Consider the following 26760-nt stretch of genomic DNA (forward strand, 5'->3'; position numbering starts at 1 on the left):
GTCTGCAGGCTGGGATGGTGTGGCTGGAGACACCACGGGGCGACTGTCCAGGCAAACACCTCCTCACTCTGGACAAGGCAGCCTGGCCATCGGGAGCTGCAGCCCAGGGTGGTTCTGTCAGAGACCCGGCTCCCGGCCCGCAAGTCGGAACAAGATGTCTCCCGAGTGGGAGAAGCCCCTGGCAGGCCTGCCGAGGCCACGCTGCTGGCAGGGCTGGGCTGCCCCCTGGTGGATCGCCCAGCAGGCGTCCCGGGTCAGCCCAGGGAGTGGGGGGCTGCTGCCCGTCCCCTCCTGGCTGAGCCTCGACTTGCAGGGGAGGCCTGAGTGGGGGCCCAGGTGGGCAGCCACAGCCCCGAAGGGAGGCCATGCAGGCGGCGGAGGGTCCGAGGGCCAGAAAAGCCTCCAGAAACAGGGAAGTGCTGGGGGCTCTAAAGAGCGTGTTGCCCTGTCCTCCGGCCCCGTGCGGCCGTGGGGAGCCTGACCCGGGTCTTAGGCTGTGCTGGCTGCCCCTGAATGTCACAGGGATGTGAGGGAGCCCGGGCTCCAAGCCAGGACTCCCTGATGTGGGAGGCCTCCTCTGGGCCTGTGAACTCACAAGGCCCTTGAACTACAAGATGGGCAGAACTGAGGCGAGGGCTGAGGACAGAGCCTGGTAACTGTGGCGAGAGGCCTAGCGGCCAAGTGGCAGATACTGGTGTCCCCCAGCCTGGGCTGTGGCCGTGCACATTTGTGGAGGCGACTCCAGGTGGGGCGAGGACCCTGAGAGGAGGGCCTGCCCTGCATTTCTCTTCCCTTGCAGCTCCGGAGAATTGAGGCGGACAGTCTGTGGCCCCATAAGGACGGACGGACGGACGGACGTCCCCTCGTGGAGAAGCAGCAGGTCACAGCAGCACCTGCAAATGGGCGCGGTGCAAACCACCAAGCACACCAGCCCAGGCCGGCAGGGCAGCAGCAACGTGGACGCGGGGCCCCTCGAGCACAGGGGGCGCTGGCCTGGATGCGGTCTTACCGGGGCAGATCTTGCTTCACGAGCAGGGAAGGCAGCCAGCCGTGTGGGGCTTCCTGCACTACAGGCCGGCGTCCGGGCACCCTTGCCCCTGCCCCAGCCACTCCGTCTCCACCCCGGGCCGGGGACCATTTTATGGCCTCTCGGCCCCAGAGCCACCCTTCTTGGCCGCCTTCGGGGGGCGGAAGCCGGACCCCTTGAGGTCTCTGTCGGCCGGCTGGTGCACCGCTTCGTCAGTAGAGGGCGCTGCAGGGGCAGCCGTGAGCAGCAGCACCCGGGCTCCCAGAGCCGGGTTTAGTGGGCGTGTCACAACCAAGGCGACAGCTCCATCGGTCTTGAAGCCCCCGTGCGCGCCACGACTCTCCCTGCCCGAGCCAGGTCCCGGGTCCATCTTTGGGGGCGTCTCCGGGGCCACCCGTGCGTCTGCTTTTACCCCGCCTAGCGCTGCACAGCCTCTCGCCAGCTGCCCATGTCCATGTTCACGCACTGGTGTGGTTTGTCCCCCAGCGGGACTCGGCTCTGGGCACCACTGCCACCTGACAGTCCCGAAGCCGGGGGTCCTTCCTTCTCCTCTGGCCTTTGCTTCAACAGCCAAGCTGTCAGCACGGCCGCATCTTCACCTCCGAAACGTCCTGATGCTGTTCTCTGCGCCCCATCGCCTCTCCTGACGGTGTTTCCGACTAAGAGCCAGGCGGGCCTCTTCCACAGAGACCAGAGCGTCACCCCTCCGGCCCTTCCCAAAACGCTCGGAACACATTCCAGCCCCGCTGAGGCTCCAGGGCCTCCCAAGCCGGCCTGCCATACCCTCTTCCTCCCGCCCACACACGAGGACACATCAGGGAGGACGGCCAGGCCCCTGGCCACCCAGCTGCCTGCAGACCCAGCGGGGCCCCTCATCCAGTCTGGCCGCTGACCGGAGATACGCATCCCTGGCTCTGCCCGCTTTGCTCCCGGCCGGGCATGCGGGCCAGTGTCCATAAAAAGAATGATGAATTCTGGGGTCTTGACGAGGTCTTTGGATCTGCCTGGGTCTCTCTCCCCCACCCCTCGTAGTGAGTAAACCCCCTGTCAAACCCGAGGGGCAGTGCCTGCAGCGGTGAGGGGGGACGGGCCTCCTCGTCTGCTTCCGCACATTATCAGTGGGGGCATCCCTCACCAAAACCCGCTTTGCCCGCACCGAGGGCATCCTCAAGGGACTGAGAAATTTCACCTCATTTCCACAGGCGACAATGCGGGTTATGGCATCTCAGGAGCCAGTCAGGAAAGGTACTGGCCGGGGCCCTTCACCGCAGCCCTCCGGGCCCCTGCTGGGGGCGGGTAGCAGCACTGACACGCACCGGAACACTCCGGAGGCCAGCACAGAGGGCCTGGGTCCCGCCAGGTCCCCAGATACCTCATAGGTGGAGCCGTCGGCACAACGCAGCACCCGTGCCCCTGACGCTGGTCCCGGACCCAGTCGCCTTCGTACTCGTCACCGTTCCTGGGGACACAAACACAGGGGCTGCCGTCAGCCTGGGGAGAGCCAGGTGGCGGCGCTGACTCAGACCGGCTCCTCCGACCGGGGCTCAGCAAGCGCCACCGGGACGGAGGCGAAAATAGGCTCTGAGCAGATGGCGTGAGCTCCTGCCTCGCCAGGGCCTGCTGCGGGCGGGGGGGTGGCGGGGGGCTGTGGCCTTGGCACCCGCTCGCCTGGCCCCCCAGGTGAGTAAGACTTGGAGAGGCTACCGGAGAAGCGGGGGGGGGGGGGGGGACCTGCGCGGAGCTGCGGCCGCCGGATTTAAAGGCAGGCAGGCAGGCCTGCTGCCGTGGAAGCCTTGGCTCGTCCTCCGGCCAGGGCCCCGCACCCGCCTCCCGGGACGTCTTCTCTCCTGCACACCCCGTGAGCGATGTCCGTAACTGAGAGAACGGTCAGAATCCTACCAAGAACTCAGACCGAACCTCGTGGACCGGCGCTGGGGGCTGGGGACAGACGGGTGGCGTACTCACCGGAAGACCATGTGTCCTTGGCCGTGTCGCTGGTTGTCATGGAACCACCCCCAGTAGGCTTGTCCGTCCCGGTCCACCAGACGCCCGTATCCTAGGGAGTGAGCCCAGGCACCCAGTGTCACCTCTTGCGTCCTGCCAGGTGGACCTACATCCCCGAAGGGGCTTTGCGGGCCTCCTGAGGGCGGGTGGGTCGGGAAGAAAGCTGGGGTCGGCGGGGCCCCGGGAGCCAGGCCGTCCTCCCAGGCCAGGGCCGTCGGGGCAGGAAGGGCAGATTCGATTTAGGGTGGCCCCAGCGGCCACCCAATGGAAGTGGCTCTGGGGTCCGGCTCTCAAAGGTCATGAGTGAGGGTGGGAGGGTGTCACTTAAGGACCCCAGCCCCCCCCCCCCCCCCGGAGTCTGAGGCCGGAGTGCCTGCTGTGTGGTGGGGCCCATACCATGGCCTGGCCACTGCAGGTGTGCACGTGAGCCTGTGGGAAAGCCGCCCTTCACAGACATAACAGCAGGGCTGGGCCCCGAGTAACAGACTCAGAGGCCCTCAGCCTAGAGGCCAGAGGACACGCTCATGAGGACAGGGCTTCACTGTGTCGTTCGGGACAGCTCGGAAACGCGTGCGGACACCACGAAGGCACCATCGGACCTCGTGGCCTCTTGGCCCGGTTCTGGGTGCTGGTCTTCCAGAATAGTGAGCGCTCTGGTCTTTGGGCCTCGGGGGCACGCACGCCACCCCCAACCGCCCCCTCGGGGCAGAGTCCACTTCCCCCCAAGCATGGCCTCTTGACTCGCTCTGTGAGCAGCGTGACCTCGGAGGGCCTGCACCTTCTTGCCTCCCAGGAGCCCCGAGGCTTTTAGGCCAGGAGGGCCCGGGAGCTACCAGCCCTGCTCGAGTGCCGTCACTGCGGCTGGAGGGGAGACCCCACGTGGGTGCGGAAGCTTTCCCAGCAGGGCCAGGCCAGATCGCAGACGCCTGGGGTTGTGGGCAAACAATCAAGTCGCGGTTGTCTTGAGCCACTGGATTTAAACCACAGTGGTGGTTAACCGACGCACGACCCTTGTCACAGCCACAGCACACGGGGTCCCCGGGCCATGGCCCCCACATGGAACTGGGGGAAAGGCTCCCAGGCCCCGGGTGCACGTCAGGCTCCCTGGGCAAGCTCAGATTCCTGAGCCCACACGGGCCCCCTGAGTCAGATCTTGGTGAGGGGTGCTGGTGTCCAGGGCTCCCCACACAGCACCCTGCCACACTCAGGAAGTTCTGGTGGCGTCAGACCTTCTCTCATGCCGTGGGAGAGCTCCCCTTCGTAACATCCACCAGCTTTGTACTTCATGACGCCACGTCCTTGAGGTTCTCCCAAAACAAACTGTCCCGAATAGGTGTTCCCTGGTGCAGAGGAGGAGGGGCACAGGCATCCAGGGTTAGAGCTGTTGCCTGTGTCCTTGGTGAGTCAACAGTCAGACCCTCCTGTCCCCAATCAGTGGCGGCAGGCGCCATTTATTTACCTTGGCTGACGAGACAAGGTATGATTGGGCAGGTCTGGCCCTGCCATCCTGGTTACCGTAGGGGTGTCGGTTCCCTCCCCTCCTGGCCTGTGGGAGCAGACCTGTCCTAGGACGACCCTCTGTGGCATCCGTGAGCCCAAGGGAAAGACCTCTCTGGGTCAGTCTGTGGAGTGAACCTTCCCTCCCAGAGAAGCGGCCACCAGGCTTGCCTGCGAGGGTCTGGGCTCCTGGAGCCGTGGCTGCCCCTGCCCCAGGGGACGCTCTGCTGACTCAGGACACCTAACGCAAACCAGGAGCCCACATTTCACAGTCGGAGGGGCCTTCTGCAGCCGGAAGCCAGGTACAACTTAGAGCAGATGGCTTATGAGGGAGGAGTTAGCATGCCCGCACCTGTCCCCACCGCTAACCTGATGAGGCCCAGATCCGGCAGCCTTCCCCCGTGATCTCCCCGTCCGTGAACTCGCCTTCGTAATAGCCCCCATCTTTAAACAGCAGCTTCCCCCGACCTGGGGAAAGATCAGGATGTGAAGTCAGACCGAAGTCGGAGGGACTGCTGGCACACGTGTGTGGCCAGGCTCGTTTCTCAGAGGGAAGAGCGAGACCTCGAGGCTCTCAGGTCTCTGTCTTTGGCTCCGTCTCTGGTCCCACACCTGCTCTCTGCAAACTCACCCACATACACGCTTCTCAACGGAAATGTTTCTGAAACATTACGAACACCCGCTATCTCAGCCAGGATGACTGCAGAGCCATCAAAGTGCAGAGGAGATCCCACTCCGGCCTCTTCAGTGGGGACGCTAGGGTCACCTGGCCTCCATCAGCACTGGGGACGAAGGGGAGTCTGTGACACAGGGCAGCACTCAAGAAAACATTTAAAAAAGGGGAACTGGGGTGTCTGGCTAGCTCAGTCAGAGAAGCGTGTAACTTTTTTTTTTTTTTTTCAACTTTTATTTATTTTTGGGACAGAGAGAGACAGAGCATGAACGGGGGAGGGGCAGAGAGAGAGGGAGACACAGAATCGGAAACAGGCTCCAGGCTCTGAGCCATCAGCCCAGAGCCTGACGCGGGGCTCGAACTCACGGACCGCGAGATCATGACCTGGCTAAAGTCGGACGCTTAACCGACTGCGCCACCCAGGCGCCCCGCGTGTAACTTTTTAAAAAAATTTTTTAACGTTTTATTTAATCTATTTATTTATAGCAGAAAAAAAATCTGATGTTTTATGAGATATGTATTAGTGTTCTTCCATAACAAACTATTACAAACGGAGTGCTAAGACAACAGAAACTTATTACCTCACAGTTCTGCAGGCACAGGCCAGAATTACAAAATCAAGGTGTAGACAGGGTTGGCTCCTTCTATAGCCTCTGAGGGAAAATCCATTCCATACTTCTCCCCTAGCATTTTGCCAGCAATCCTTGACCTTTCTTGGCTTACTGATGCACCCTCCAGTTTATATTTCTGTCTTATATTGCCTTGTCCTCTGTGTGATCTCCCCTTTTCTTCTCTTATGAGGAAACTCATCTTTGGATTTAGGATTCAACTTAGTCCAGGATGATCTCATCTTGAAATTATTCACAGTCATACCTGTAATGGTTTTTTCTTTTTTTTTTTCTTCAATATATGAAATTTATTGTCAAATTGGTTTCCATACAACACCCAGTGTTCATCCCAAAAGGTGCCCTCCTCAATACCCATCACCCACCCTCCCCTCCCTCCCACCCCCCATCAACCCTCAGTTTGTTCTCAGTTTTTAAGAGGCTCTTATGCTTTGGCTCTCTCCCACTCTAACCTCTTTTTTTTTTTTTTTCCTTCCCCTTCCCCATGGGTTTCTGTTAAGTTTCTCAGGATCCACATAAGAGTGAAAACATATGGTATCTGTCTTTCTCTGTATGGCTTATTTCACTTAGCATAACACTCTCCAGTTCCATCCACGTTGCTACAAAAGGCCATATTTCTTTCTTTCTCATTGCCACACAGTACTCCATTGTGTATATAAACCACAATTTCTTTATCCATTCATCAGTTGATGGACATTTAGGCTCTTTCCAGAATTTGGCTATTGTTGAGAGTGCTGCTATAAACATTGGGGTACAAGTGCCCCTAGGCATCAGCACTCCTGTATCCCTTGGACGTTTTATTTTTTGAGAGACCGAGAGAGACAGAGCACGAGCAGGGGAGGAGCAGAGAGAGGGAGACACAGAATCCCAAGCAGGCTCCAGGCTCTGAGCTGTCAGCACAGAGCCCGACGCGGGGCTCAAACCCATGAATGGGAGATCATAACCTGAACTGAAGTCAGATGCTCAACAGACTGAGCCACCCAGGTGCCCTGTGTGTAACTCTTGATCTCAGGGTTGTGAGTTTGAGCCCCACATTGGGGTAGAAGTTACTTAAATAAATTAAAAAAAAAAAAAAACCTTAAAAAAATAAAAGGGGGAACCATGAGGTCTTAGACACAAGCCTCCCTGCCCGGCCTCGAGGAAGAGAAGCAAAGATTTCAGACAAAAGCAAAAAATGTCTTGTGTGACAATGACACAAATCAAAAAGTTAAAAATATAGAAAACACTAACAGCCAGTAGACACAAAAAGAACTCATATAAAAAAAATTCCAAAAGACCAGTTCTCCAGGAGAAAAACGGGCAGAGGATATGAGAAGGCAGAATCCCCAGACAGACATGCCCGTGAACATAAATGCTTAAATGCGGGAAAGTCTGGGCCCACCTCTGGAGAGGACTCCCCCGCCTCTTACTCGGCCCTTTCTCTTCTCTAGTGCCGAGGTGTTTTCGTTTGTTTGTTTTCAAAACTAGGTAATTTTCTTGATCATCAAAAGTAAACCATGAAGGCAATTTTCACTTTGGCCAAGACAGATGAAAACCCTGGGGAGGATTTTACACTTGTGGCTTCCCCTGCCCAGGGTGCCCCAGAGCCTGCCAGCAGGCGTTGGCGGAGGGGTCTCTCAGGGCCCTGCAGGGACTTTCCTCGACTCTCATGACAGGGAGCGTGGGGCCCAGCGCTGCTGCTGCTCCTGCAGCCACCTGCCTGCCCAGGCACCCCAGGAAATGGGCTGTTGGTGCAAGGTGGCAAGCGTGGGAGTGGGCCACAGATATTTCTTACCATGTTTCTTTCCTCCTTTCCATTCTCCTTCATATCGAAAGAAAGAATTCGGGTACACGTAGACACCATAACCTGATTGTTGGAAAGAAAATGGACGTGTGAGCACGTGGTGACACAGGTGACCCCGCTGACAATCAACAGACACTAGAGAGGGGTGGTCTCTGGGCCCTGAGGGGAGTGTGCAGGATGCGTGCACAGGGTCCTTGAGAGGCTGCGGCCTGGGGAGGGTCTGGGAGACAGCTGCTGGGGGAAGGTGAGGTACAGGGTTGAGGGGAAGAGGCCAGCCCCGCCATTCCTCTGCACGAACGCACCAGGGTCCTCTGGTCCCCTCGGGACAAAGCCCACATTGACACCTGAGGGGTCCTGCCAGCAGCTGCAACCCTCCAGTTCCCCACCAGCCCCGTTTCCACCGCGCAACCTGGACTCCTGCACCTGCCGTAAAGAGGCCCAGGCTCCACCTGAACTACCTGAAGATGGTTCTTCTCATCTACGAGCAGCTCCCGCCAGCCTCAGAACCGCGCGTCCAGGGCCGGGCCCGGACCCTCCCGGCTCCGCTGCGGGCCCGGGACCCCTCCCACTCGCGGGGGTGCCCCCCTCTCAGGCTCGGGACACCGGGGCTTCCCCGGGGTTGTAGGCTGGGACCTTGGCGTCTCCCTCCCGCCGCGCACGGAGGCCCGGTCCCGGCCTACAGCCATTACCGTCCCGCGGCGGCCTCGGTGGGTCCCGGCGAGGCAGGCTGGAGCTCGGGCTCCCATGGCCGGCGGCTGCCATCTTGCCGCTTGGGGTTTCCTTAGCAACCAGCAAAGCTCTCTTCCATTGGCTCGTGGGCCAGCCTCTGGGCGATAGCAATCTCTGGACTGGAGTTGTGCAGGCCCGGGCCCCCCCCCCCCAAGGACGCAAATACGCATGCGCAGCACAGCGCGTTTCCGCCGCTGACGTCCCTTCCGCCGAGGGGACCACCCGCCAACGGCCTTGGCGCCCGCGCCGGAAGCGGAAATGGTTGGAGGCTCCCGGCTCCGCCCCGGCGGCCATCTTGGAGGCTCCGGAGGCGGTGCCGCACAGGACAGAGCGGAAGTGCTCGGCTGTCCCTTCCCGGACCGTGCGAAGCGCCGGCGCGGCCGCCTGCCCGCGTCCTCCTTCCCGCGGCCCTCGGAGACCGCGCTCGACCGCAGGGAGCGGCGAGGTGCCGACGGGCGGCGGGAGTCCGGGCGGGCTGGGCCAGGCACGGGGCGGGGGCCGTGCGGGCGCGGCGGCGTGCTAGGCCGGGCGGGGGCTGGGGCCGGGCTCCGGGGGCGCGCAGTGACCGCCTCCCGCCCCCGCCCGCGGGCGCGGCCTGGGCGGGGTGGGCTGCCCACCCCAGGCTCGAGCGGGGACGTCCGCCCTTCCTCCTCGGGTCCTCGCTCGACACTGGGGCTTGTCTGTAGGGGGTGGGTAGGAAAGCGTCGGAATGAAGAGTTAGGTTGCCCAAGGTGATATCTGGAAATATTGCAAATTACGGCCGCAAAAGTCGAAGTTCTCCAAGCCGACTTTGCACCCGGCGGTGCTCCCGCGCCGGGGATCGCGCAGCCCACAGCCGCCCTCGCCGGTGAACGTTCTTCGGGGCGCTCCCTCGAGTCCCGAGAGGAGAGCGGCCTGTGAGCCCTGGAAGTTTTCCCGAGGCTCGCTCCTCTCAGCGGGGTTGGGCTGTCAGTTCGTGGGCCTGCGGGATCGAATCCCCCGTGGGTGAACAGAGCCCTCGGCGGTTGAGACCCAGATCCTGCTGAGCGCGGGAGGTGACCCCGGCCAGGTGCACTGTGGTCAGGGCCAGGTGCGGACGTCCAAGATGGGCACGCCCAGGGGCGGGAGGAGCGCTGGCCGGGGAATGCGGTTTTGCTGAGAATGAGTAGGTGACGTCTGGAAGGGCATTTCAGTGGAGGGAACGGCCCCAGAGGTTGCAGGTGAAACTCTCACGTCTCGGACCTAGGAGGAATAAGGGAGGAGGGCGAAGTGTGTCGTCCCCCCCCCCCCCCCCCCCCCCCCCCCCCCGGGCCTGGCAGGATGCAATCCTGTAAGGGCCATGCTTGCTGTTTGAGGAGTGCGGGCTCTGGGGCAGGGAAGTGCCCCAGAACTGGGCACAGAGACAGTTGTGTGCAGTTTCAGGCAGGACCCTCTTTGGAAGGGTTTTGTTAAAGCGCTTTTTGCTTTGTTTTCCTTCTGACTGATCACAAAACAGTTCAATCCAACAGGTAATTTACTAAGTGCTGCAGAACTGGCCCTTTTAGGTGACAGGGCCCAGCAGTGGTCCAGACAAGGTTCCCCCTGAAAAAGCTTGCATTCTAATAAGAAAACGAGAAGTGAGGAAAATCAGAAAATGGTTGTCACGCAGAATAAAAACCAGGTGATATGAGTGACTAGAGATTGTTGACCGGAGGGCCTCTCTGAAGAGGTGGCCTTCAGCCTGAGCAGGGGAAGAGGCTCACAGACAGAGGAGCTGGGTTAGGGTGGCCCTATCCCAGAGACAGGGCTGGCACATCTGAGGGAGGCTCCCTCTGCCAGGCCCTGGGGGCCCACGCAGCTGACTGGTTACTCCCGGCGAGAAGCCTTGGAGTCAGGGGCCAAGGTGCTATCGCCCCCTTTCACACATCGGAATGAGGTGTCGCTCAGGTCCTACCGCCAGAAGGTGACAGAACTGCTAAGAGTTCACTTCCTTAATGTTACTGTGGCGGTGACTTTCATCGAGACACAGGGAGTCACGTGATGCTGTCTGTGTTGCTGGCCAGACGGTCAGAAGTTCGCTAACGTGTGTTGGAAGGGGTTCTGCACACCCTCTTCCAGGCAGGAGCGCGTCCTCTCTAACGCGGCTCTTCTGCCACAGTTCAGGTGGACGTTTTGATGGTGGACACTTTGGTCGTAGAAACGTGGAAGAAGGGAGCACTCACGAGGATCCATAGGACAGGAATGTTACTGATGTAGCTTTCTGCTGGCCTGGCTTTGGCCTACGCCGGGAGGCCAGCCGTGGGGGATTCTCTCTCAGAACGTACAAACGCACCCCCCGAAGAGGCGGGCCTGGGGCTACCTTTCTGCTGGGTTCAGTTGTGCGACTGCACTTTCTGTGTCTCCCGTGAGGGCACAGGGCATTTCTTCTGTGACACTTTTGGCCCTCTACCCGTCCTTACGTCCGCTCCAGGACCTAGTGTTATGGAATCACAATTAGCTTTAACGCAGACTCGTTTGGGAGGGTGCCGCGCACATGTTCGGGGGACAGCGCCGAGCCCTGGCCTGGTGTCTTCATCAGCACCTGGGACCTCTGGTTCGGGCAGCGGCGTGCTCAGATGGAGAAGCCGAGGTCGGGCAGAGCCGCTCCTGACCTTGGGTCAGTGGCTGAAACTATTTGAGACTCGATCCTCCTCAGTGAGATAGGAGCGATAAAGCTGCTTCGGGTGGCTATCTGGGTTCTCATCGGTTAATTCCTCACGGAACCCATGACGGCACGGCACGTGGAAATAGGCAGGAGTGGGTAGGATCCCTTCTGCTTACAGATGAGGAGCTGGGGTGCAGGCCGTGGGCTCCCTCCCTGGGAATTGTGTGGCATTTCCCTGTTCACGGAGTGGAGGCCCAGGCCGTGCACAGCCGGCTGCCGGTGCCCTGGGGAGCAGCCTGGGTGGAGAGCAGGGCACGCCTGGAGAAGAGGGGATGCCGAGGGGAACCCTGGGAATAGAACGGGAGGGAGGCGTGGGTGCAGCGGCCCCAGGGAAGCTGTGTCCACAGGACTTGACGGTTGGCGAGGGCTGCTCCCGGGGGCCAGCGGGAGGAGTGCGGTCCAGGTGACATGAGCGGGAACAAAAGTCCCCGGTGCTGCTCTGCATGTCACGTGCCGGGCTGGCTCTCCGCCAGGGCCTCTTGGTTGCGTCTGTCCCGTGGACAGCTCGTGGTAAAGACACCCAGAAGAAAGGAACAGTCAAGACAAAATGTGCTTGGTAGTATCGATGGAAGTGGGCTAAAGTGATGAAATCCTCGAGTGCTTTCTTAATTTGAAGTCTTTTGTGTGTTTCTCAGGTACAGGATGTCTGAAGGTGACAGCGTGGGAGATTCTGTCCATGGGAAACCTTCTGTGGTGTACAGGTTCTTCACAAGACTCGGGCAGGTTGGTTTCTCTGTAGTTGGAGCGGGCAGTTGAATGGGCCGGATGGGATTCCTGCCGACTGGGAGCGTGCTGGCCGCTGGCGCGCCCAGGAAGAGGGCGGCGGACCTGTCCCCAGCCTGCCTTCGCGCCTTCCCCGTGCTGCCAGCGTGCTCGTGTCTTCTGTGCTTCCGTGAAGGGCCACGCAGAGGTTTAGGCCTGGGGGCCACATATGCTCTCTGCCAGTCACCTGTTTTCTTTGCTTTTCCCCGACAGCTTTTACAAATACGAAAACACTTCTTAGCTCCTGGGTGGCGTGGCTGTGCCCTTACCGTCCTGTCTCCTGGCCGCCCACCTTCCCGTCCACTTGGCCGGGGGGGCTCTCAGGCCCCCTCACCCAGCTCTGTACTTGATTTTCAGGCTGTAGCCGTGGGCTGAGGCCTGCTGCGGTCAGCGGTGCCTGGAGACACACACACACACACACACACACACACACACACACACACACACTGGGTTCAGAGGTCTGATTCGGTGAACAATTGCACGTACTGATGTTTTGACTCAGAATGAAAAGCATATCTGTTTTTAAAATTAAAAAGCATTTGGGAAACTTCATAATTACTGAAGCTGGGTGATGGGTCCTTTTACTTTTATGAATGATTGACATTTTTCATAGAAAATTAAAAGCTTACAGGTTAAAGTTAATTTGAGAGTGAAAATTAGACAGTGCACATACGTCTGCTAATTACACGTGCTTGCACCCATGCACGTATGGGTAGAACCAAGGAATCCTTCCGGAAACTTCACCGCTTGGTGCCCACTGTATGTGAGCTCCACCCCGCCAGGGGTCAGGCTGTGGCTGACTGGGCTGAGGCAAGGTCCGCCCGGGGCTGCTGGGCAGGGCTGAGGCCAGCTCGGGGCAGGGGGAGGTGAGGGCTTTGGGGCCCGTGTAAGGCATACACGCTCCCAGTGCCCTTGGGGTGAGGTTAGGTGTCCTCAGAACGACTGCTCAGGCTGATGCCGTAGGACCGTCTGCTAAGAGAGAGTGTTCTGTCGTGTTTTCGCTTAAGGGGTGGGCCTGTTTCGGGAGTGGTTGCAGGTTGGGGTTAATCGTAGTCACTGCTTTGTGCTGGTAACTTAAAAGCCGGCAGCCAACGCTTACAGGAAGCGTTGCTGCCTTGCAGCAGGCATCGTGGGGTCTGTGCGGTGCATGTGAACTCTTGTCTTTCTAGATCTATCAGTCCTGGCTAGACAAGTCCACGCCTTACACGGCCGTGCGATGGGTGGTGACGCTGGGCCTGAGCTTCGTGTACATGATTCGAGTCTACCTGCTGCAGGTGGGTGTGGCCGGCTGCACGCTGCCCAGACGTGGTCTCGGGGTGGGGTGTCGGTTTTCCTTCTGTCTCTGGAGGAGGAGGTTTCATGGCGAAGGACGTGGTCTCTAATAAGTCATTTTTCAGGTAAGGACTAAATGTAAGAAAAATTGCAGTGACTGTGTTTTAAAATTGGATCGTCTGCAGTTCACCCTAAGTTTGTCATACCCTGTGGCTAGAGTTCCCAGGACAATCTTGACATCCTCCTGGGGCCTGTGAAACTCCACCGGTCCTGGTCTGCACAGTGGACCCTCTGACCCTGCCTTGGGACTCCTGGCACAAGAGACCCCGGGGTGACAGAAGAACCTTCTGGATCAGCCACCTCATGCCCTGAGCATCCTGAGGGCTTAGCTGTTTCTCTCAAGTTCCCTTTCAGGAGGCCGAGGAGAGAGAGTGGGTTGTTGAGTCTGAGACCTAGTGACTGGAAGTGGGGTTGAAGGACCTTTCTTCAGCTCGGGTGATGTCCCCAGACGTCCCCTTTGCCGTGTATGTGTTCTCCAGTGCCCACCTGTTCCTGGGGGCGAATTCTCTGTAGGCCTCGGGTGCGGGGTAGCTGATGTCCCGTTACATCTGGAGGAAGGAAGGTTGAAGGCCTCGTCCACAGTCTTTTCTCCTCTGTAGCTGGAAAGGCGTTTCCTCCTTTAAAGCAAATGCCTCCGTTCCGGATGTTTCCAGGACGTAGGAGGACATGGGCCCACCGGTCAACACGCTTGTGTCCTGGGCTCTACAACGTGTCCGCTGCTGTGGGAAGTTCTCACTTGAACTGAGTGTAGCCTCTTTGTTCCCAGATACTGTTGCCCGTGCATGTTTCCTGTATGCGAGCCTGACGCTGGCTCCGCGTGGGGCCGTGGGCGCCGTGGGGGCCGTTCCGCGGTTCCCCGTAGCAGGACTGCACAGCTGCTCTGAGGCTGATGTCAGATTTACTGCAGTTGTTTCTAGGTTTGTCGTTTGAATGGGAACTTGGTTCATTCTGTAACGGACAGAACGACCCGGAGACCTTGATTTCGGGGTGCTGGCGGGACGGGGGCGCACCTCACGCAGGCTCACCGTACTGTCTTCTAAACCCGAGTTCGCACCTGCTGTGGCATCGCTCTCAGGAAGGCACGCCGGCAGGAGACCGTCGGCTTTCCACGTCTAGTCAGTGGTTTCCGGACTTGAAAGATAGGAAGGTGGAGGAGTTTTTGCTTGTGTGCAAGTCGTTTAGGCTTTTAGAGTCGGTAGCACCGTGGGTCTTGGTGCCGTTGGGTAAACCTGGCACAGGTTCGTGTGCTTCCGTTTGTTTGCACGTCCCGAGGAGGGTTTGGCTCCACAACGTTCCCTGAACCTCATTCTCGACTTCCGGATTTTCCGGTTCTGGATTTTTCTGGGCGAAGGTTATTAACACTCGTGACCAGTGTGTGGTGATGGTGGCGTGAGGGGCCTACCAGGAGGGCCGATGGCCGGCACGTCCTGAGCGACGGCTCAGATCCTGGACTCTGGTTCAGGTGGCCGTCGGGGCGTGCACGCCGGCGCCATTCGGTGCCCGGTCCGTACCTGCCGGGGGCTGTGGCACAGCTCAGGCGTGCGGCTTCGCGAAAATCCTCCTTTTCGTCTGTGCTCCTGATGGGGAGCTGCTGGCTTCGGGTGTCACGTGCATCCAGCTCGACCCTTGGAGAAGTTCTCCGTCCACGGTCACGCTCACAAAGTCATTTGAGGTCAACTGCCATGGTGGGCGTCCACTGTGCCTCTTTGTCGCCTGTTGCCACAAAAGCTGCCCCTCCTCCTGTATGTCAGTTGTGAATACTCCGAAGTTCGGTTCACCCGAGGTCAGGAGTCCACGGCATGGTAGGCCGGGATGGGGTCCGGGGGCGGTGTTGGGGCATGCCATTGACCGTGCCTCCTTCTCTTGCAGGGCTGGTACATCGTGACCTATGCCTTGGGGATCTACCACCTCAACCTTTTCATAGCTTTTCTTTCTCCGAAAGTGGATCCTTCCTTGATGGAAGACTCAGGTAGAGTAGAGATTGTCCGCTTGGCTGTTTGTTCGGGAGGGTTGTGATTTTGTGTACTTCACAGTTGCCTCGTTTGAAATCTGAACTTCTGAGACCGTTCTCTTGGTGTTTAAAATGTACGTAGAACCTTGGTGATGACAAATTTGTGTGTAGAATGAGTCCTTAAACCTCTGTAAATGCGTGGGGCAGGTCCTCGTGTCCCTCTGATCTATAGACCAGGGAAGGGAGGCACGCAGGGTTGTGGGACTCGTCCGAGGCCCTGTGGTGGAGCGCGTGGGGCAGGGCTGGCACTCTTGCCTGACGGCCAGCCCGTGTGAGCCCTGTCTACACTCGATGAGTCGGCCCCCTTCCTGGGAAACCAGAAGTCTTCACGGGCAGCTTGCTGTGACCGGCAGAGGCCACCGGGGTCTTGACCGCTGATGGCCCGTCGAGGGCAGCGCTCTCTGATTAGCCAGGATGATGGGTTGAAAAGTTCTCGTCTCACGCTGCTCCTGGCCATCCCCGGGCCAGGTTGGGGAGCCGAGCCCACACCTGACTGGCCGGCCGGGGGGCGGGGAGGGGGGCACACAGGCAGATTGGGGGGTCGGTCACTCTGCCAGCACGTCCGTCACCACTGTTGTAAAAACTCAGATGCAGCTGCCCGCTCACGTGACCCTCCTTGTGATGCTTCCTGAGTGCTAGACATTTTCTCCAGAATGTTCACTCTGTGACCAGAAGCCTGTGGTTTTTTCCTATGGGCTGTTTAATGAAAGCGGTAAAGGAAACAGCACTTCGTTTGCTGTCATTTGGGGGAATTAGGTGATTGAGAGATCTCCTCTGTAGGCCCCAGTTTCCTCGTGTGTAGCTGGGCAGGGAGGGTGGGGCGGCCTGACTGCTTGGGCTCCGCGTGGAGGGCGGCCATCCTGAGCGGGACTCTTGAGCGGACCCAGCTTCATGCGTCTCCTGTGTGAGCTCGGCTGGTGCGTGCCTGACCACTGGCGTGCGCCACGGCATTTATGTGACTATTTAAGATGTGCAGGAGTTTGTCCTAAAAAGAAATTCTAGGGGCACCCCAGTGGCTCGGTCGGTTGAGCGTTCAACTCTCGATATCAGCTCAGGTCATGATCCTAGGGTCGTGGGATCAAGCCCTTCGTCAGGCTCTGTGCTGAGCACGGACCCTACTTAAGATTCTCTGTATCTCTATCTCTCCCTCCCCCCTCGTCCCTCCCTCCCTCCCTCCCTCCCTCCCACCCATCTCCTGCTTTTTTTTTTTTTTTTGGGGGGGGGGAGAGAGTACGTGTGCACGCGTGCCTGAGTGGGGGAGGGGCAGAAAGAGAGAATCTCAAGCAGGCTGCACGCTCAGCGCAGAGCCCAACGTGGGGCTCGATCCCATGATTCTGGGATCATCCTGGGATCATGACCTGAGCCGAAAGAGAGTCGGACGCTCTGCTGACTGAACCAGCCAGGGGCCCCACGGTGAGTTGATTTCTCAATCGGTGAAGATTCTGTGTTGTGTTTGGTTAAGCAACATAAATCTGTGCCTCACCCGGTGGGGCTGCTCGTTCAGAAGCTGTGGGGACAAACTCATAAACGCAGGTGGAGACAGACGGAGGAGACCCATGCTCCATTTCGCTGACATTCTGCCTTTCAGATGACGGCCCCTCGTTACCAACCAAACAGAATGAGGAGTTCCGGCCCTTTATTCGAAGGCTTCCGGAGTTTAAGTTTTGGTGAGTGATTCCTTAGGGTAGTTGAGAAAGGCTTGTCCTCAGTGTGACGAGACCGAGAACAGAGGTTCTGGTTCCAGTGGGCTGGCAGCGGCTTGTTAAAGAGACGAGAGTTTCATTGTGTGCTTTGGGCATTGATTCCTAGTGAGTGCTGTGCTTGGCGGGGCACGGGGCAGGTCACAGAAGCCTCTTGGGGACAGCCCAGTGCCGGGGGGCCTCTCCCGGTTGCCAGGTAACACCAGTACTCTTGAAACGAGCGCAAGAGAAGCTGCTTCAGGGTAGAGGGTCCCGGGTACGTTGCAGACGTGGAGCTCAGGAGGGAGGGGTGCCACCCCATACACGGCAGCAGGGCCGGGCCCCTCCAGGGCAGGTGCGGCCTTGGGGACGTCTGCTGTCCCCGGGAGTGCTGTGCTCGGGACCGGGCTGGGATGGGACCTCCCGGAGGCGGTGATGTCTGTGTGCTGTTGCACAAGGAGGAGTGTGACACGTGGACAGGTGACTCCCACAGCATTAGGAACAAAAACCCGAAGGGAACAAGCTGCCACACCTTTACTTTGCGTCCCTGATGTGTGTGGGGGACGGGGCGGGCCCTCTGCAGGCATCCACCCACTGGATGGGGGCGCGGGGCGTGGGCACTGCCTGGGGAGGGAGCAGATCGTGGGTGGGATGGCCCTGCAGCCCCCCCAGGGAAGTCTGCCTTTGTCCTGCCGCCGAGGGAGAGCCAGGGAGGGGTTTCAGTAGGGCCCTGAGTCGGTGGGCGGGGCCCTGAGCTGGAGGGAGCCGCCGGGGTCCCCTCAGCGATGCGCGGCCCCGGGTGGGGCTCATTCCACGCGGCAGACACGAGGCCCCCGAGTTGTCCTCGAGCTTTTGGCACAAGCGGTAGCGTTTCACACCCTTTGTGATTTCGGAAGAAAACGGGACTCTCAAGGGACTGAGGAAGCGCGGTGCATGCCAGGCCACTGCTGCCCCAAGTGGGGATGCTGCCGTGGCCCCAGGTGGCACTGACCTCCTCCCCTGCTTTAAGGCACGCGGCGACCAAGGGCATCCTCGTGGCCATGGCCTGTACCTTCTTTGAGGCTTTCAATGTCCCGGTGTTCTGGCCCATCCTGGTGATGTACTTCATCATGCTTTTCTGTATCACCATGAAGAGGCAAATTAAGGTGAGCACGCGGGCGCTGCGGCGCTGGGAAGTGCTGAGCGGAGAGCCCGCTTGGATCTTCTCTGTACTCGGAGCGTCATGAAGCTTCGTGCAGGTTTGCGACAGGGACGGGGCACAGCCCCTTCTCGTCAAGGTGGCCAACTCAGATCTGTCCCACAGTCCAGCCGTTAAGCAGACGGCTCTTTGGGGGCCAGGTGGGAAAGGCCCTTAGTTCTGCTGTGCCGTCCTCACCGGCCCATCGTCCTGGGGGCTCAGAGCCCAGGGCCCACCACAGTAGCCGTGTGTCATGCTGACGTTACCCTCAAACAGATCCCAGGGCGGCTTGTCTGCCACCCCCCTGGGTATCAGCAGGGTCCAGGCACCTCCCATCCCGGGGCCCCGGCCCAGCCCTAGCCCTTCCTGCATGTAAGAGGTTTTAAAACCTTTCCCCCCACTCTTGGGATTTCCAAGGAGCTCAGCTGACTCTGCGGGCCCTGGAGGGTTTTGCTGGGTCGCTGGTGGGGAGGGGACCAGAAGCTTATTGGAATAATGGTCTCGTTGCCTCGTGCGTAGAGAAGAGCAGGATTCAGATTTGGAGAAAACACTCATCACGAACGAAGCCATTGTAAAATGCATCTGTTTGTCCCCAGCACATGATAAAGTACCGGTACATCCCGTTCACGCACGGCAAGAGGACGTACAAGGGGAAGGAAGACGCGGGCAAGACGTTTGCCAGCTAGGCGCTCAGCTGGACCCATCGGAGTCTGAGGACGGTTCTGCGCCTTTGTAACAATGCCTTCTTCCTTCACATAAAGTAGTTGATTTCGAGGGAGTCGAATTTTCTTTTTAAAAAGGAGCTTCAATTATTTGTAACTGAAACATCAGGTTCTTGAAGAAACTGACATTTAAACCAAATTGCATTGATTTATTTTTCAGTGACGTTCAAGTGTTCAAATGGATGGAATTCTAGTAAACCGCAGGCTGGGAGGACTGTCGGGTGGGGTGAGGGGTGGGGCGGGTGGTCTCAGTTGTCGTGTGGTCCTGGAACGGACCTGCACGGAAGGAGCCAGGTCTCGCCCCAGCTGCCCCCCGCACCCCTGGACGCCACGGCCACGTCGCCCAGCTGGATGATGAGGCTAACCTGATTCCTGCGCTTTGGAAGAACATTCGAAAGGTGATTTTCAAGTAACTCTGGGGTTCGAATGCCAGTTTCCCAATTTCATCTCACGAGAGATGTTTCAAGTTGGTCTCTATCATAATGACTCAAAACTCTGTTCTTAACTACCATGATTGCTTTTGAGGGCCTGGAATTATAAATATATATTATATTTTAATTGTTTGGAATTATTTTGACACATTTCTTTGATACCTGAAGAGTTGTTTGTTTTTGATTAATTTAAAGTTGATCTCATGCAGCGGCCCCTTTATAGAAACAACTGGTAACAGCAGACCAGTTTGTGGGTTTTAACACATGGCTTCTCACTTTCTACAGGAAAACAGAACTCTGACCCGCATGTCAACTTTTTTGATGTGATAAAAACAAATACTCGTAAACATTTTACTAAGTGACTTTTTAATTCCAACTTTATTAAAGACAGTGTCCCCTTTCTTGTGGAGTCTTTATCTGGAACACTGCAGCTCACCAGTGTTGAGCAAGCCCGGCCGGGAGGCGCACGGCCTCCGCAGGGGTGAGTGGGGTGGCCCCGGGGGTGGGGGTGGGTGTTGAGGTGCAGACACGGGGGCTTCCTCCTGCCCTTCGGGGGGACAGGCGCGCAGCTCTGACTGACCAGTGTCCCATCCGTCTTAGGGGTTTATCGTCTGGCTTTTCTTTTGCCAATCTGTGCAGATCGGAAATTGAGCTCCCCTTGCTTTGAAGGGCCCGATGCCGACCTTTTGTGTAGGTCATTCGGTATTTTAATCTCGGTATTTAATTGATGTTCTCAATCCATACTTCTGAGGCGACACTGTAGCTCTGGAGATGCTCAAACTCCAGACACTTTCATTCTTCATCCTGTTTTCCTAGCAAATGCTCAGGCCGCAGATGTGACGGGAAATTGTTTGCGCTCGGTCAGAGCGTAGGTAATGGGCCTCAAACCGTGGAGCCTCTCTCGGGCTTCTCCCCATCCGGAGGTCGGCTTCTGTCTGGCAGGGTCATGGGCCCTGTCTCAGGCGGTGAGCTCTGTCAGCCGAAGAGCCGTGTATTCCCGAACAACCGTGTCCAGTCCATCAGATTCCGGAACTCTCTGCATAGGCCTCTCTCACAAGCCCACGACGCGACAGGGAATGCGACATCCTGACCACAGGTTCTTACCCTTTACGAATCTGATTTTCAGGTCACCCTTAACAGCCTGAACTTCCCTACACTTCTGTGGAGCTGGTCTCCTAAAGAAGCTTGTGGCAAAGTCCCGTCTCTGGCAGAAGCTAAATACTTTTAAAGACCGAAAAGTAACCAAAAGGCTAGACAGCGGTGACCTGGTGCGCGCAGCCGGCCTGCCCAGGCCTCGGGGAGACTGAGCTCTGAGAGCGGCTGTGGGTTAGGTGTTAAAAAAGCAGAGAACCTCTCGGGCAGGCTGGCTGTGCACCCGGAACTCCGGGCAGACCTCAGCCGAGGTGCAGACTTGTTTTCTAAGATGGGAAGCAAACGCATGTGTGTTAAAAGGCACGTGCTGACCTTCTCAGGTGGAGGTACAGCCCCTCGGAGTCTCTCTACTCCCGTGAACGGTGTGCCTGAGCCACCGGCAGCCTGCCTCTGGTGACCAGGGCAAGGATTTGGGTCTTCGGGGCTGGCGGCTCGGTGACTGTGGAGCCGCGTTCTCTGCTCTTGGCCACACTTGCCCCTTCGGGCCAAACCCCGACCACGTGCCTCCTACAGAGCCGCTGTCGGCACGTGAACGGTCTGGGGAAGGGAGGGAGACCAGAAGCGACCCGGCTGTGCCGCGGCGGGGGTGTGGTGCGGCCGGCCCCCCAGGGGGGCTCCGCTGCTTGCCGCCGGCGCCGGGGGCTCGGGGGTCCACAGAACGGGGAGCCCCGGCCTCCTTCCAGCCCGAAGGCCCCGGACCGGCCGTTTTCGCCGGCAGGTCCGGCCTCTGCTGCCGGAGCTGCTGGCAGCGTTGCTTATGTGACGTGAAGTGAAACTCGAGAATTTTGTGATTTCTGTGCAAGTTGACCTTGGGAATGGATCAGGATTCTCCCGACGTGAAGAAAGACTCGTGGGCTCCTCTGCCTTTGGTCAGGTTAGCGATAGTGCCGCAGGTAGACGAGCTTCTGGGGAGGGAACTTCTCCCTGCAGAGAGGGCACTCCGTCTACAGGGGGAAGGAGAAGGGTCACACGGGCGTGGCCGGCGCAGCCCCCCCACAGGCCCCCAGGGTCCCTACGAGACCGCCACAGGCCCTCCCACAGCAGCCTCTTGCAGTGACCCGTGGGCTGTGCACGCCTCTGTTAACTTCAAATTAAGATGATTAAAAAACCCCACTTTTCTCAGTAGTCACAAACCTGAAGGGAAGGCCTTAACCCTGGGGTAGCGGAGCTGGGGACACTGACCAGGCCAAGGAGACGGTCAGCCTGTCCACACGGTGACCGGGCCTGGCTGCCACAGAGGGCTGTGTCGAAAGGGCAGCAGTATCCACGGTTCCGGGAATGAACGAGCATGTCCTGTCCGGCTCAGTCCTCGTGGCCCCACCCCCAAGGACAGGTCGGGTTCCCTCCTCCCTGGGAAGGTCAGCTGACCTCCCACTAGGTGTTGCTGCCCGGGGCGGCCCTTACAGAGGCAGCACCTGTGTCCCTGGGGAATCCCTCGAATGGAAGCAGGGGCCCCAAAGTGGAGGCTATGGCACAATCCAGTGGGGCCCACACAGTGCGGACACTTCACAGGTGCTGGTTCTGAGTCTGCTCCACCCAGGCTCTGAGGCCACGGCCACCGTGAGCCCCACGCACAGGCTCTATGAACAGTGCCTCTTGGCCAGTGTGTGGAGGCAGGTGTCCTCAGGTAAGAAAGAGGACGAGGCGTTTAAACTGCACGTCATACCCCTTGTTTATCTGCCTCACCGGCACCTCCCCCCCCCCCCGCCCCCCGAGGCCATGGGGGCCCACGAACCCAAGCCCTCCCTGGAGTCCGCATGGAGGGAAGAGGGTGTAGCATTCCCTGCTCTGGTCACCTGGCCAGGTAGACCCACCATCCTGCGGTCTCGGAGACTGGCGCAGGCAGCTGTGTGTCCTGGGAGCGCCCACGTGGGTGGTCGCGGCGGACATGTACCCGGCCGGGGAGGGCCCCGTGTGTGCAGGCAAGCAGGGGCTTCCAAGGGGCCCCATCAGGGAGGCCTCTAGGGACCGGACCTCGCGGCCCAGCTGCTGCCTCAGCAACACCTCCAGCTGCACAACCACAGCCCTGACTCTAGGCACGCCCCGTGTCCGGCTCATCTGGGAGCTTTAAAAAGACACGCGCCCGTCCACCTCCCGTGAGAGAAGGTTTCTGGGACAGGCTTCCTCCCGGATTCCTGGGCGGCCACCTGGGCGGGCCCAGGCGCCTGCTCGTGGAGCCTGCTTCCAGAATCACAGCTAGGGACCCAAGGCACACCCACCTTGGTGTCACACCACTGGGTGATGCACTCCCAGCAGAACAGGTGGCCGCAGGGCGTGGCTGTTGAGTGTCGGCGCTCCTCCAGGCACAGAGTACACAGGGAGTTTCTGGAAATGGCTTTCTCTTCCACGTGGCTCCTGGGGGTGTGGCCGGGAGAGACCGTAATTTAACCTCAGGGTCCTTGCAGTGCTTGCCCTGAGCCACGGCAGTGCCCAGCATGGGGACGCTCAGGCCACGGCCCTGCCCCAGGGACTCACGCGAGCCGAGACCCACGCACCTGCGATGAGACAGGCCGCGATGTAGCTTCCACTCCCGCCGCGCGCGCTGCCTCTGCCGAAAGCCGTAGAGCTGCAGGCCCACGGACAAGGCCAGGTGCAGCAGGGAGATGATCCCCAGCAGCCTGTAGCTTTCACGAGCCCTCGTGTCCTCTGCAGGTGGGGAGCGCACGCGAAGCTGTCAAGGGCCAGAAGGGACAGTCACGTGATCGGTTGGCACAGAGCGCCAAGCAGCATGGGGGCCAGGACGCCCCCTGGCAGTAGAGCGCTCCACCGGATGAGGCCAAACCCCACCCTCCTGGCACAATGTGGCGAGGCGGGGGGGGGGGGGGGCTCTCGGCTGAGTCAGGAGGGCAGGGGTTCCTTGCAGGGGCTGAGTACCGGGTGGGAGACGCTGCTGGACAGCTCAGCGCCTCACTCCCAGCGGGACTGAGTGCTGAGCAGGGGAGGCGGCTGCAGGGCTCCCAAGTCTGCAGTCACTCTAGCTGCAGGTGAGAATTTGGGGGGTGAAGGGATACATCCGCGGACCCACACTGCAGAGAGACAAGGCATTGGCAGAGAAGCCCGAGAACTCCCGTGGGGCAGGGAAGCAGCACCCGGGCAGGTACCGCTAGCCAGCTCGTGTGTCACATACACAGAGAAGCTCCCACTTTCAGCGAGACACCTGCCCCCCAGTGACGCTGCAGCTAGTGATGGGGGCAACTTGCAGCCACAGCCCTGAAGAGAGTCGGCTGCCCTCCACTTCTGGTCCCCCTCCCCTCAGCTGGGAGTCCCCAAGCCAGGCCCCCTGCATCCAGGCAGAGAAGACTCGGCAGCAGTCCCCCAGGGCCCCAGGAGAGCAAAAGGCCTCCGTCCGGGTTGAGCCCGTGTCTCCGGGCCCTTCGCCGTGGCAGCTCAGCACACACCGTAGGTAACGCCGAGGGCGGCGAGCCGTCAGCCCTTGTGAGTGGGCACGGAGGGCTGAGACTGGAGAGGAGAGAGGCAGGCACCTGGGAGAGTGCTGCCGAACGAGGCGAGGAAGCGGGCAGTCGGGGCCCTGAGGCGAGACTCTCCCGGTGAATCCTGAAGCGAACGCATCAGGTAAGAAACAGGATGCGAGGTGGAGCTGACCGGAAGGCTTGGATCAGGGAAGATCCCGGAGGCAACAGGTGTCCCTACACGTGCGCCTCCACCGGGGCAGCTGGGAAGGGGCTGGCGCGGACCCAGGAGCCTGGAGCCTCGGGCGGGCTCTCAGAGTAAACAGCGGAGCGGCTCCCAAGCGCTACCTCCGGAGGAGAGGTGTGCCCTACCCTCAGGGTTCCTGGAAACCATACTCCCAGGATCTTTTGGCAAACGTGACGTGACAAGAGCCTCGCTTTTCGGTAGAGGGCCCTGTGGCTGTTCCCCAACAGAAGCCGAGACACAATCGGTCCAGCATGGGGCGAGCACGGATGGCACCTGCTACTTACGTAAGTGACTCCCGTGAGCCTCTTGGCCAGGTGGTAGAAGGCACCGTGGATATAGAACCAGGCAACATGGAGCCGCTGGAGGCAGGCGAGGCCCTGCCTGAGCACCAACACGGCCCGCAGGAGCACCCTCTTCTGCTGCTCGGTCAGCGCGGCCACGTGCCGCTGCACCCAGAGCCTCGCTCCCGGCCGGCCGCGCCTGTCGGCTGCCGGGCTGCCCTGCGAGGGCCTGGCGCCGGCGGCATCCGCCTGCAGCTCGTGCTCCAGGTGCGTCGAGGCCCGGTCCAGCAGGTAGGGCAGGACGGTGTGCAGCGCGACCAGCACGCCACGGCGCAACCTCGAGGGCACTCGGCTCTGGGACGGGTCCACCTGGATGATGCCAACATACTCCTCCCCGAGGGTCTGGTAGCCTGCCGGGGTTGGGGGAGGGGGGTGACGCCCGTGAGAAGACTGAGGCCGGGCCCTGCCGTCCCTTTCTTTCTGTCTGTACCGGATCTTGCTCTCTATCAGGTCCCTACCTTTCCTCTGAAGGTGCCGCACTGGGGCCCTGCTGCCCTTGCTCTGTGACAGGGCTCAGCGCTGGGACCCCTGTCCGGCCACGGAACTCAGTCACAAACAGTCCCAACGGTCCCTGGGGCAAAGTCCAGGACAAAAGTCCCCAGAGACAAAGGATGAGAGGATGGCACAGATGTGACCTCAGAACTCTGAGAGGCTCCAGCTGGGGCTTGGGGCCTGGCGTCTCCTGCAGGGGAGGGGTCAGGGTCCCCTCCTTCCCTGAGACTGCATCTGGGCCAGGGACACTAGGAAGCACCTCCAGGCGCTTCTCACTCTGCTGGCAGCTCCCCCACCCCTGTCCCTGGGCTTGGTGTGTTGTGGGCCCCTTGGTCTCAAGGTCGCCCCTGGGCTGTTACCTGCAAGCGTGGTGAGGCCGAAGTAGGCTACGTCCGACAGCAGCTCGATCTCTCTCCTGCACCGCAGCCACCTCTTCGCACCTGAGAGAAGAGGCGGCGGGGGTGAGGTGGCAAAGTTCAGGACCAACGCTTCCCGCTCCTCCTGCCGCCAGGGCCCAGCCACCCCTCCCCAGGGCTGAGTCTGTCCTAAGCCACGCCCCTTCTTGTCCTGGTCTCCCAGCTGTGTACCCGGCCCCAGGTCTCCTGCCTCGTCTGGGCCGCTGAGTCTCCTGAGAACCTCCCCACCTGCGGCCACCCGGCCCTCTAGGACCCACCTGGGTAACTGTTCTCGAGCCCAGAAGGGCCAGAAGGACAGGCAGTGTAGCATGGTGACTAAGAACCCAAGCCGAGCCTGCCGTCCGGCATCAAATCCCAGCCCCTCGCGTTGCTGGTTGTGACCTCAGATAAGCTACCAGAGGTCTGTGGAACCCCAGTTTCCCTCTGCAAAAAGGAATACACCGACAGAGTCCCGCCTGGGAACGACGTTTTGAGAGCGAAACGGGTGGTGTTTGTGAAGCACCGAGAACGTTGTTCCACACAAGACGTGCCAAAGTAAACGTGCCCCCCGTTTCTTCCGCTCGCCCCTCTCCCTGCCCAGAACCCCCAGCCGTGAGTCCGCAACCCGAGCCTGGCGTCCGAGCGTCCCCACTACCTTCGCCCCCAGCCCTGGACTCCCGCTGCCCGGAAGCGCGCACCAGTGCCCGGGCCTCACCCGCCAAGCTGTGCAGGGCGCCGCCCGCCGCGCTCCGCAGCCCGCCGCGATAGTAGTCGTCCTTTTGCGCCGCGCGAACCACCTCCGGAGGGCCGGCGGCCGCAGGGACCATGATCGCTGCGCGCCGGGTGCTGGTGACCCCCGTGGCCACGCCCACGCGGGCGGCGCCCGATGACGCAAACGTGTGGCGCAGGCCTTTTGCGTCTAACGCAGGTGGAGGGACGCGGGCGGTGCGGGGGGCGGGGCTGACTGCTGCCCAGGCGGGGCGGAGCCGCACGAGCGGCGTCTTGCGGGTCCGGGCACGACGCTCGGTCGGGGTCTATGTGGCCGCGGGACGGGCCCCGGCTCGAGCATTGTCGGGGCGATGCGGGGGGCGGGGCCGTGGGGGGCGGGGGCGATGCGGAGGAGGGCCGTGAGGGGCGGGGGCGATGCTGAGGCGGGGCCTTGAGGGGCTGTGAGGAGCGGGGGCTTTGCAGAGGCGGGAAGGGACCGGTGGCGGGGTCGTGAAGGGCGGGCTCGGGGCCGTGAGGGGTGGTGGGCAAGGCGGGGTGGGCGGGGCCGTGAGCGTTGGGGGCGATGCGGGGGCGGGGCCGTGAGGGGCGGGGGGCGATGCTGAGGCGGGCCGTGAGGGGCTAGGGGCAATGGGCTGTGGGGCTGTGAGGGCGGGGCGTTGTAGAGGCGGGAAGGGGCCGGAGGCGGGGCCGTGAAGGGCGGGCTCGGGGCCGTGAGGGGTGGTGGGCAAGGCGGGGTGGGCGGGGCCGTGAGGGTTGGGGGCGATGCGGGGGCGGGGCCGTGAGGGGCGGGGGGCGATGCTGAGGCGGGCCGTGAGGGGCTAGGGGCAATGGGCTGTGGGGCTGTGAGGGCGGGGGCGTTGTAGAGGCGGGAAGGGGCCG

General features: G+C 60.3%; 3 protein-coding genes across 4 annotated transcripts in view; 1 reads left to right on the plus strand and 2 right to left on the minus strand.

Moving 5' to 3' along the window:
* The window catches only part of MORN1 (MORN repeat containing 1), a 50098-nt gene extending 41606 nt beyond the window's left edge, over window positions 1-8492 (minus strand). Inside the window, 7 exon segments of the mRNA XM_043573578.1 lie at window positions 2400-2431; window positions 2434-2486; window positions 2993-3083; window positions 4261-4371; window positions 4898-4996; window positions 7602-7673; window positions 8300-8492. Coding sequence (XP_043429513.1) covers window positions 2400-2431; window positions 2434-2486; window positions 2993-3083; window positions 4261-4371; window positions 4898-4996; window positions 7602-7673; window positions 8300-8372 — 531 coding nt within the window. The 5' untranslated portion in view covers window positions 8373-8492.
* Window positions 8493-8574: 82 nt separating this feature from the next.
* Window positions 8575-19516, plus strand: RER1 (retention in endoplasmic reticulum sorting receptor 1). Of its 2 annotated transcripts, XM_043573580.1 has the most exons (7): window positions 8575-8784; window positions 11637-11724; window positions 12933-13037; window positions 14965-15064; window positions 16695-16773; window positions 17795-17930; window positions 18559-19516. In XM_043573580.1, the coding sequence occupies exons 2-7, from the start codon at window positions 11644-11646 to the stop codon at window positions 18646-18648; spliced, it is 591 nt and encodes a 196-aa protein (XP_043429515.1). In that variant the 5' UTR covers window positions 8575-8784; window positions 11637-11643; the 3' UTR covers window positions 18649-19516. The 2 variants fall into 2 exon arrangements, with proteins under 2 accessions (XP_043429515.1, XP_043429516.1); XM_043573581.1 differs by lacking the exon at window positions 12933-13037 and having other exon boundaries at window positions 8625-8784.
* Window positions 19475-26045, minus strand: PEX10 (peroxisomal biogenesis factor 10). The gene is made up of 6 exons (XM_043573579.1): window positions 25868-26045; window positions 25117-25197; window positions 24209-24615; window positions 22763-22938; window positions 22487-22622; window positions 19475-21211 (listed from the first exon to the last, which is right to left on the minus strand). The coding sequence occupies exons 1-6, from the start codon at window positions 25977-25979 to the stop codon at window positions 21143-21145; spliced, it is 981 nt and encodes a 326-aa protein (XP_043429514.1). The 5' UTR covers window positions 25980-26045; the 3' UTR covers window positions 19475-21142.
* Window positions 26046-26760: the final 715 nt, after the last annotated feature.

Source organism: Prionailurus bengalensis, chromosome C1, assembly GCF_016509475.1.
Source record: "Prionailurus bengalensis isolate Pbe53 chromosome C1, Fcat_Pben_1.1_paternal_pri, whole genome shotgun sequence".
NCBI lineage: Eukaryota > Metazoa > Chordata > Mammalia > Carnivora > Felidae > Prionailurus > Prionailurus bengalensis.

Bases quoted from the DNA above. Each gene is read 5' to 3' on its own strand.
- RER1 (XM_043573580.1), top strand. From the start codon at position 11,644: ATGTCTGAAGGTGACAGCGTGGGAGATTCTGTCCATGGGAAACCTTCT. The intron at 11,725-12,932 runs GTTGGTTTCTCT...TTGTCTTTCTAG, and splicing joins TCTTCACAAGACTCGGGCAG to ATCTATCAGTCCTGGCTAGA. The intron at 17,931-18,558 runs GTGAGCACGCGG...GTTTGTCCCCAG, and splicing joins CCATGAAGAGGCAAATTAAG to CACATGATAAAGTACCGGTA.
- PEX10 (XM_043573579.1), bottom strand. From the start codon at position 25,979: ATGGTCCCTGCGGCCGCCGGCCCTCCGGAGGTGGTTCGCGCGGCGCAA. The intron at 24,616-25,116 runs GTAACAGCCCAG...CAACCCCGGCAG, and splicing joins CGGCCTCACCACGCTTGCAG to GCTACCAGACCCTCGGGGAG. The intron at 21,212-22,486 runs GTGGGTGTGCCT...TTCCCCCTGTAG, and splicing joins CCCAGTGGTGTGACACCAAG to ACGGAGTGCCCTCTCTGCAG.